Below are 10,286 nucleotides of genomic sequence, written 5' to 3' on the forward strand. Positions count from 1 at the left end.
TATCATTATGAGTGTTTAAGTGATCCTTCAATTTTGACTTACAAAGCGTAGAAAATAAGCAATACACACAATAATACACCTCAAAGCCACATTCACAGCATTCATCTGGATCTAAAAGAAAGGAAATGAATAATCAGACTTCTTATTATTACTTTTATAGATAAGGTGACGAGAAATTTGTATTTATAGTACCACTACAATTAGAATTTTAATTAAAATTATTTACAAAATCAACTAAAATATAATTTCCACACCACTTATTTGTGCTGAATTGTTAGACAAATCACTAAATTTCCAAAGATAAAGCAAATCCGAATTTTTAAAAGGAATTTTAATGACTTTTCCAAGCACATCGATATAACATATGAAAAGAAAAATAAGTATTTCAGCACAAATATTAAACCCGAAAAAAAAAAATACAAAATCTCATACTGTTGCCTTAGCAGCACTATCTTGCTCTCTAGTAATTTTCTGCAGTCGTTACCATTTCTTAGTATTTACAGTTTTAAAGCAATGAAATTCAAGATTATACATGACATATCACAATAAAATAGTAAATTATTTGCTTTTTATAATTAACTAACTAAAATAAATTAATATTGCATAAACATAATTATAAGTAACTACAGAATTAATCAAATATATAGACTATGAAGTAAAAAAATAAAGCATATGCCACTATCTAACTAATGATTTTTTTTTTTTTTTTGTATTTTATTTTGTAACATACATACAAAAAAAAGTTAGAATTATAGTTCTTTACAAGTACTTTGACATAAAAATTCTAAAAAATATATAAAAAAAATTAGCAACCAAAAATGTCCTAATTTAGAGTTTTGTTAGAACACGTGGATGGCATTCCAATATAACAAGTCTGCCATACTCACATAAGGATACTTGTTCAAAACCTATAAAATAGATAAGACATAAATGATCCAATAAAAATTCTACTATGATACATAGAATATAAGTAAGTTGTTATTTTTTCAATCTTTGAATGAAATTATAATTTAAAGGCATCTGAGATAAAATATAAATTTTCATGCATGAATAACATTAACATTAGTCAGTTTTACTCTAATTACTATCACTTTCAGAAGACAACTACTTAGATCTATCAAATAAAAATAAAAAATATTTAATAGAATACGTTATCAATCAGTTTCAATTAAAATTTCATTTTAGAAGACAACAACATAATTAAAAAATTTTTACTCATCCAATCTATTGCTCATATTTGATCAGAATTCATAACACAGCTGAATACATACTAAATTCTTTCCGATACATGTGCATTCAGAAAAAAATGTCAAACTGCTTCACTTCCATAAAATAATACTAGGCATGTACATGTTTCTGTCAAGCAATACTACAAATTTTACTGATGAAGCTTATTTTTTTATTTTCAAAATATAATTTTCACATTTTGATGAATTAAATAAAGATTTTTTAAATAAAAATCACATCAAGATCACAATAACAGAATATATATAAACTAATAACACGTGCATTTTCGCTTCACTTGGAATTATAGAATTAGGAATCTATAGTTGTTTATTAAAACCTATGTGTATACAAATACAAAAAGATACTAATTTTATAAAAATTCTTCCATAATTGTATAATTATGATTGCAAAAAAAAATCTTTTCATTGGAAATAATCTACATGAATTAGAAAGATGAAATTATTTGCATCAAATTAGGTATACGGATCTCTACAAGCTCATTTTTTTAACTTAAATGTTTTCATTTTCAATTTTTTTTTTTTAATTAAACACCTAAGAAACATTTATTTTCACTCGTATTATTTTATTTCCCAATGAAACAAACAGACTTTCTTAATTTCCTTGAAAATCATGCAGCAAAGATTGTATTTTTCAAAGACCACTGTAAGAATATGAAAAAAGTATTAAGAATATTTATTGAAACAATCATTGAAAATTTAAAATAGAGCCTTCATTAATCGCCATAAATTTACCTCAAAGAATTACATTTGCATATATTTTAAAATATATAAATCTACTATAGTACAACATCCCCTTTTAAAGCAAACCAAGATTTATTTTTGAATGGAGCTCGTCATTTTTAACAGCGGTCAGATGCAAGAGAGAGATTTAAATTAGACCCTCTGTAAACTCTCACACCTCACCAACAGGAGTGTTTGGCTCCAATATAAAAGAAATAGAGAAAAAATATTGTAACAGGATTTTTTTAAAAATTGAGATTTTAACACATTTGCACATTTTTATACCTCTCATAGTTGGAAAAATAGATTTTTTCCTGTCCTTCTGCCTGTGACAAAGGTAACTAAAAAAAGTTTTTAGGCAGACGTATGAAATTTTGTACATGGTCTTTCAATGAAATTTGTCTGTTCGTAAATTTGAATATAAATTAACGCAACATCTGTAAAATAGGAGAGATAGATAAATAAAACTTGGTACATAGATTTAATATCAAAATTAAAATCACGTGTCAAATTTTGAAACAAATCTATCAAGAGATTGACCACCTATCGGTTTCTACTTTCATAAATATGTTAACTTGATAACTAAGAAAGAATGCAATGGTTTAAACACATGAAGTTTAGTAAGTGATCTTATGACTGCAATTATAATTCTGCACTTCCATCAGTTGTAAAACAAGAATCTAAAACACAACATGCCAGGGATAAATGAAAAACGTCAGGGACACATGATGAATTAAGAAAAGATGGTAAATACAAAAAGATTCAGGATCTCGTAATTAATGCTATGATTTCCTGAGAAGAATTATATCTTCCGGCCTTTGGAGATGAGCAACTGAAATCAAAACCTGTTAATCTCCAATTCTTGAAACTCATAGTCACAACCAATGCTAACTGATTTTAAACAGGAATACAAAATATGTCTTCGAAATCTGAGAGATCACCTGTGTTTAATCAAAGGGTTTAAAAGTTTTATTGTGCTTTTAATTCTTTATACTATTCACTGACATGTGCATTTTACAAATAAAGTGGTAATTAACACTGCTTGTAAGTCTCATTTTTCAAATGAACTTTTTTATGAACGCATAATGAATATTTATGTGCAAATGTTCTTTTACAAACATCACATTTATAAGGTCTCTCTCCAGAATGCAGGCGAAAATGCTTTCTGAGATAGTCTTTTTGTTTAAAAGCTCTCATGCATACACTGCATACGAATGGACGAACATCACTATGAATATTTAAGTGAGTCTTCAAGTGGTGTTTGTGAGGTGTAGAATATGAGCAATGAAGACAATAAAACACATCAAAGCCTCTTTCAGAGCATTTCTCGACACGCATCCCTTCTTCTGGATCTAAAGAGAAAAAAGGAAATGGCTGATCAGACTTCATATTATAACTTTTATAGATAAGGTGAAAAGAAATGTTTTGTTTATAATACCACTACAATTAGAATTTTAATTAAAATTATTTACAAAAATCATCTAAAATATAATTTTCACGCCACTAATTTACACTGAATTGTTAGATAAATCACTAAATTTCCAAAGTTAAAGCAAATCCGAATTTTTAAAAGGATCAATGTCTTTTCCAAACACATCGATATAACACATGAAAAGAAAAATATGTATTTCAACACAGAAAATCAAATGTTAAACTAGAAGGCAATACAAAATCTCATACAGTTGCCTTATCAGCACTATCTTGCTCTCTAGTAATTTTCTGCAGGCATTATTATTTCTCACTATTTACAGTTTTGAAGCAATGAAATTCAAGATTATACATGACATATCACAATAAAATAGTCTATTATTTGATTTTTATAATTAGCTAATGAAAAATAAATTAATATTGCATAAACATAATTATAAGAAATTACAGAATTAATCAAATATATAGATTACTAATTAAAAAAATAAGGCATACGCTGTCATCAAAAAAAGATTAGTACTGAAAAAAAATCTTTATATGTATTTCATTTTGTAACATACACAAAAAAAAAAGTTTAGCACTTAGGATTACAGTTCATAATAAATATTTTGGCATAAAAATAACAACCAAAAAATGTACTAATTTAGAACTTTGTTAGAATACATGGATTGCATTCCATTCTCACAAGTTTTCCATAATGATTTAAAGATACTTGTTCCAAACCTATAAAACAGACAAGCCACAAATGATCCAATAAAAATTCTGCTTTGATACATGTAATATAAGTAGACTGGTATTTTTTCCATCTTTGAATAAAATTCTTTATTTAAAGGCATCTGGGATAAAATATAAATTTTCATGCATGAATAACATCAACATTAGTCAATTTTACTTTAATTACTATCACTTTCACAAGACAACTACTTAGATCTATCAAATAAGAATAAAAAATATTTAATAGAATACATTATCAATCAGTTTCAATTAAAATTTTATTTCAGAAGACAACAACATAATTAGAAAATTTTTACTCATCCAATCTATCACTCATATTTGATCAGAGTTCATAACACAGCTGAATACACACTAAATTCTTTCTGATACATATACATATAGACATAAATTTCCAACTGCTTCACTTCCATAAAATAATACTAGGCATGTACATGTTTCTGTCAAGCAATACTACAAATTTTACTGATGAAGCTTATTTTTTTATTTTCAAAATATAATTTTCACATTTTTATGAATTAAATAAATATTTTTTTAAAAGTAAAAACCACATAAAGATCATAATAACAGAATATATAAAAACAAGTAACACATGTATTTTTGCTTCATTTGGAATTATAGAATTAGAAATCTATAGTTGTTTATTAAAACCTATGTGTATACAAATACAAAAGATCCTAATTTTATAAAAATTCTTTCATAATTGTATAATTATAATAATAATAAAAACAACTGTATCACTGGTAAAATAATCTACATGAATTAGAAACATGAAATTATATGTATCAAATTAGGTATAGGGATCTCTCAGATTACAAGCTTATTTTTTTAATCTTAAATGTTTTAATTTTCAATTTTTAAAATTAAATACCTATGCAACATTCATTATCATGCATATTTTTGTATATCACAATATAGCAAAGAGACACTCTTAATTTTTATAAAAATCATTCAGCAAAGATCGTATTTTTCAAAGACCACCGTGAGAATATGGAAAAAGAAAAAGTATTAATAACACTTACTAAAACAATCATACAAAATTTAAAATAGAGTATTCATTAATCGCCTTAAATCCATTCCAAACAATTAAATTTTAATATATTTTAAATTATGCAAATTTACTATAGTACAGTTATATTAACATTTCCTTTAACAACTCTAGATTTATTTTGGAATTAACTCTTAATTTTGAACAATGGTCAGAAGAAAGGGTGACACCTGAATTATGACCTCTGTAATGTTTCACATTTCACCAACAAGGGTGTTTGACTCTAATATAAAAGAAATAAAGAAAAATATTGTAACAGGATTTTTTTTTTAAATCGAGATTTTTACAAATTTCCACATTTTAGATCTACCTCAGTTCGGAAAACAGACTTTTAATATTATGTCTGTCCCTTTGCCTGTGGCAAAGATAACTCAAAAACGCTTTTAGGTAGACGCATGAAATTTTGTATATGGTCTTTCTACCACATTTCTAAAATTCTATCATATTTTGAGTAACTTTCATTTAAAGGAAAATTGTCTGCCCGGAAATTTGAATATAGCACAACAACTGTAAAATACAGGAGCTAGATGAATAAAATTTGGTACATAGATTTAATATCTAAAATAAGGTCATTAGTCAAATTTCGAAACAAATCTATCAAAAAATTGACCACCTGTTGGTTTGTACTTTCAATAAATATGTAAACCTGATAACTAAGAAAGAATGCAATGATTTAAACACATGAAGTTTAGTAAGTGATCTTATGACTGCAATTATAACTCTACACTTTAATCGGTTTGTAAAACAAGAATCTAAAACACAGCATGCCAGGGATAAATCAAAAACGTCAGGGACCACATGATAAATTAAGAAAAGATGGCAAATTCATGCCAAAGATCAGGATTTCGTAATTATTGTTACGATTTTCTGACAAGAATTATATCTTACGACCTTTGGCTATCAATACTAACTGATTTAAAAGAGCAGTGCAAACTATATCTAAGAAATCTGAGAGACCACCAGTGTTTAACAAAAGGTTACATAGTTTATGTTTTTAATTCTCAATGTGATACACTGATGTGTGCATTTTACAGATAATTAAAAAGCTTGTAAGGATCATTCTTCAAATGAACTTTTTTATGAAAGCATAATGAATATCTACTTGCAAATTTCTTTTCACAAACATCACATTTATAAGGTCTCTCTCCAGAATGCTGGCGAAAATGCGTTCTGAGATAGTCTTTTTGTTTGAAACCTCTCTTGCACACACTGCATACAAATGGACGAACATCACTATGAATGCTTAAGTGTCTCTTCAAGTGGTGTTTGTAAGGTGTAGAATATGAGCAATGCACACAATAATACACATCAAAGCCTCTTTCAGAGCATTTCTCGACACACATCCCTTCTTCTGGATCTAAAAAAAAAAAAAAAAAGGAAATGAATAATCAGAATTTATATTGTAACTTTTATAGATGGTGAAAAAATCTTGTTAGTCTTGAAAAATCTTGAAAAAGTCTTGTTAATCTTGACTTCTTGAAAGTCACGACCAATGCTAACTGATTTGAAAGAGGAATGCGAAATATATCTACGCAATTTGAGAGAACACCTGAAGAGGGCTAAACAGTTTGTTCATGCTTTAAATTCTTTTCACTATTTACTGATATGTGCATTTTACAAATAAAGTGGTAATTAACACTGCTTGTAAGTCTTGTTTTTCAAATGAGCTTTTTTATGATAGCTCAATGCATATCTCTGTGCAAATGTCCTCTCACAAACATCACATTTATAAGGTCTTTCTCCAGAGTGCAGGCGAAAATGCTTTTTGAGAGTATATTTTTGTTTGAAGCCTTTCATGCACACACTGCATACAAATGGACGAATATCACTATGAGTGTTTAAATGAGCCTTCAAGTTTCCTTTGTGAGGTGTAGAATATGGGCAATGCACACAATAGTACACTTCAATACCACTTTCAGAGCATTTCTCCACACGCATCCCTTCTTCAGGATCTAAAAAAAAAAAAAAAAAGGAAATATAAATTAAAATTTACAAAATCATTTAAAATATGATTTCCATTTCACTTATTAGCACTGCCTTGTAAGACAAATCACTAAATTTTCAAACATAAAAAAATTACGATTTTTTACAAGGAATTTTAATAACTTTTTCAAGCACATCGATGTGACACATCTAGAAGAAAAATAAGTATAAAATACAGAAAATCAAATATCAAACGAGAAAAATCTGACATTACAATCTTAGCAGCAATATCTTGTTCTCTAGTAATTTTCTCTAGTTGTTATCAATTCTAAATATTCACTATTTTAACACAAGGAAATTCAAGTTTATGTATAATATATCATAATAAAATAATCTATTATTAAATTTTATAATAAACTAACGAAAAATGAAGCAATATTGTATAAAACTTAACTAAAGGAAGCTTTCAGCGAACACAATTTACACTAAATAACTACAAGAATACATATTTTAAAAAGCAAATAAAAAAATAGAGATTTAAGAGAGAGATAGGGAGCAATAAGATTTTAAACAAAATATTTACAATAAATATTTTCTTGTTTTATGTACTACGTGTAATTTAATTTCTTGAAATAACATCTGTAAATTATAAAGCCTCAGACATACAAAAAAACATCAACTATCATACATATTTAATAAGTGGTTAAAATGTTCAATAAATTTCCAAACATATTTTTGAATTCAGAACATTTTAATGTTTGCAGTAAATTTATCCTTATGTGTTTAGTTTTTAGAATATTCGTTGATATGTCATTTAATCGACTGAAAATTAATGAATTTTTCAGTGTCTTGTACAATTTTTTATAACAAATGAAATTTTGAATAAATGTTAAGCCACAAAATACATCAAGGCTTTAATCATAAAATAACTAAGAGAAAAATTATTAAAAAGAGGCATAATTATTATATAAAAATTATTCGTTTATACAAACATATTTTTTAGATTTTTGAGTGTGCAGGGAATTCATAATTCAGTGATAAATTTAAAGAGAAAGATTTAGAGAGAATATAAGATTGATAATTGCAGAATAGTAAACAACAGAAATAAAAACTTTATTTTATACTAAAATAAATTATAAACATAATTTTTATATACTTTTATACACTTAAAATATCAAGAAAACAGTAAATAAGGAAAATAAAAAATAAATACAATAAATATATCACTTTAATTTCAAAAAATTTTGGTTTTCTTGAACGTTATTCTATTTCAGAGCACTATTTATTTCAGATGCATTAAAAAGGATTTTATGATAATAATATTTTAATAAAATAAACAGAATAAGATTCAAAGAAACAGATATAAGCACACTATTAGAGTAAATCCCACATTAACAAAAATTAAATGAAAACATTTATGTACAAGGAGAAGTGATGGAAGGACAGAGGAGAAGCGACATCAACACAAAATGACACAAGAGCGAAATGAGGAAAAGCTAATGAAATATTTATCCCTGTGATTATATACTGTTAGATTTTATAGGGATTTCTTTACATGTGTCAATTTTGTCAAATTAATTATAGGGATCTTTTAAAAGAATGTTATAGCTCGACAATCTTTTTTTCCCTTCACTCTGAGTGTGGGAACTTGTTGATGTCAGCAATTTTACAGAGTTTCCTTTGCATTAATTAAATAAAAAAGGTGGCATTGGATCAGGAAATAAGAGAAGTTAATATGGACTAAATTAAGATAAAAAATTAGAAAATTAATTAAGTTTAAATTAGATTTCAAAATACCATTACACACACTCACACACACAGAGAGAGAGAGAGAAAGAGAGAGAAAGGGGAAGAGGGAGAGAGAGAGATTTTTTTTTTACATATATATATATATATATATATATATATATATATATATATATATATATATATATATATATATATATTCTCTTAGATTTAGAGGGGAGGAAAGAACAGTGATTCAGATTTAAATTTACTCTAAATCTTCGTTCTTAAATCCATACATGCAAAATAAAAACAATAAATGAATGTCTTTTTGCACAATATTTTACAAAAACACTGATATGCAAATTGAATGCTGCTACCAATATAACATTGACAAAAAAATTAAAATAAAATGTAATACAAGTTTAATGGTTTGAGCCAATTCTGTCAAAAGGACATATGTATGTATAAGAGCACCTTTATTCATAAACATCACATACTAGATGAATGAAATTTAGTATATTAAACCTGCAGACATAAAATAAAAAAAGAATACACTAGATCAAATGCTTATATATTTCCAATAAATCAAATGCTTACATAGATTTGTTCACAACATAGGTAATTATAAATACAAAAGCACCAAGAAAATTAATATGAAAACTTTCTCACATTTTTTTGCCATTTAATATTTTTTGTAAAATACGAATCCTCGCCAAGAATAGTCACAAATTATTGGCTTGAGTATGCAATAGTTAATTATTAGGTTTTTAAACTATTAAGAAATATGAAGAACAATTTAAATAAAAATATAATTTTTTCACCAGCAAAATGACGATTTTCTTCTACATCAGCTCACTAGTCAAGCCATGCATTCATATTAATACTTTAATTAATAATGCACATAAAAAATATGTAAAAATGAATGCAAAAATAACACTTGAATAATAATTCTTTATGCAGTCTCAGCCCAATTACTTTAAAATTTTAAATCTTAAAAAAAAGTTGACCTAAGAAATTTTATTAAACGAATATCATTTTCAGAATTTATGTAATAGTTTTCAATCTAATGTTATTGTAGAATTAATTTCGCTTGACTTGCATAACAAAAAAACTGAATGAGTTTGCAATGCATAAAACTAAAGTATCCGGACATATCAGAAAGCCAAAGTCTAGATGCTCAGGAAGATTCATAAATTTGTTGAATTCAAAAGTTCTAAACATAAAGATATTATTATTGATTGGAGAAAGTAGTATTATAATTCAATAGCATAGCAAAAATGGAAGAGCCTTGATAATTAATATGAAAGAATGAAAGTGTCTTAAATATTTATAATATAAAATACTTTATACTTAATCTGTGATAATTCAGATTAAGTATAAAATATGAAAGGGAAGAGAAAAAAAAAAAAAAAAAAAAACGGAAACTGGCTTTAACATTGTTTTACAAACCAGTAGCTCAT

At 26.3% G+C, this 10,286-nt stretch overlaps 1 protein-coding gene across 1 annotated transcript in view; it reads right to left on the reverse strand.

Moving 5' to 3' along the window:
- The window catches only part of LOC129971981 (zinc finger protein 26-like), a 44,426-nt gene extending 35,868 nt beyond the window's left edge, over positions 1-8,558 (reverse strand). Inside the window, exons 1-6 of the mRNA XM_056085960.1 lie at positions 8,522-8,558; positions 6,891-7,127; positions 6,278-6,532; positions 3,083-3,319; positions 888-908; positions 43-111 (exon numbers count right to left, since the gene is read on the reverse strand). Of these exons, the coding sequence (XP_055941935.1) occupies positions 43-111; positions 888-908; positions 3,083-3,319; positions 6,278-6,532; positions 6,891-7,127; positions 8,522-8,558 (856 nt within the window). The remainder of the gene's footprint in view (positions 1-42; positions 112-887; positions 909-3,082; positions 3,320-6,277; positions 6,533-6,890; positions 7,128-8,521) is intronic.
- Between the last annotated feature and the right edge of the window lie 1,728 nt (positions 8,559-10,286).

Source organism: Argiope bruennichi, chromosome 6, assembly GCF_947563725.1.
Source record: "Argiope bruennichi chromosome 6, qqArgBrue1.1, whole genome shotgun sequence".
Classification (NCBI taxonomy): domain Eukaryota; kingdom Metazoa; phylum Arthropoda; class Arachnida; order Araneae; family Araneidae; genus Argiope; species Argiope bruennichi.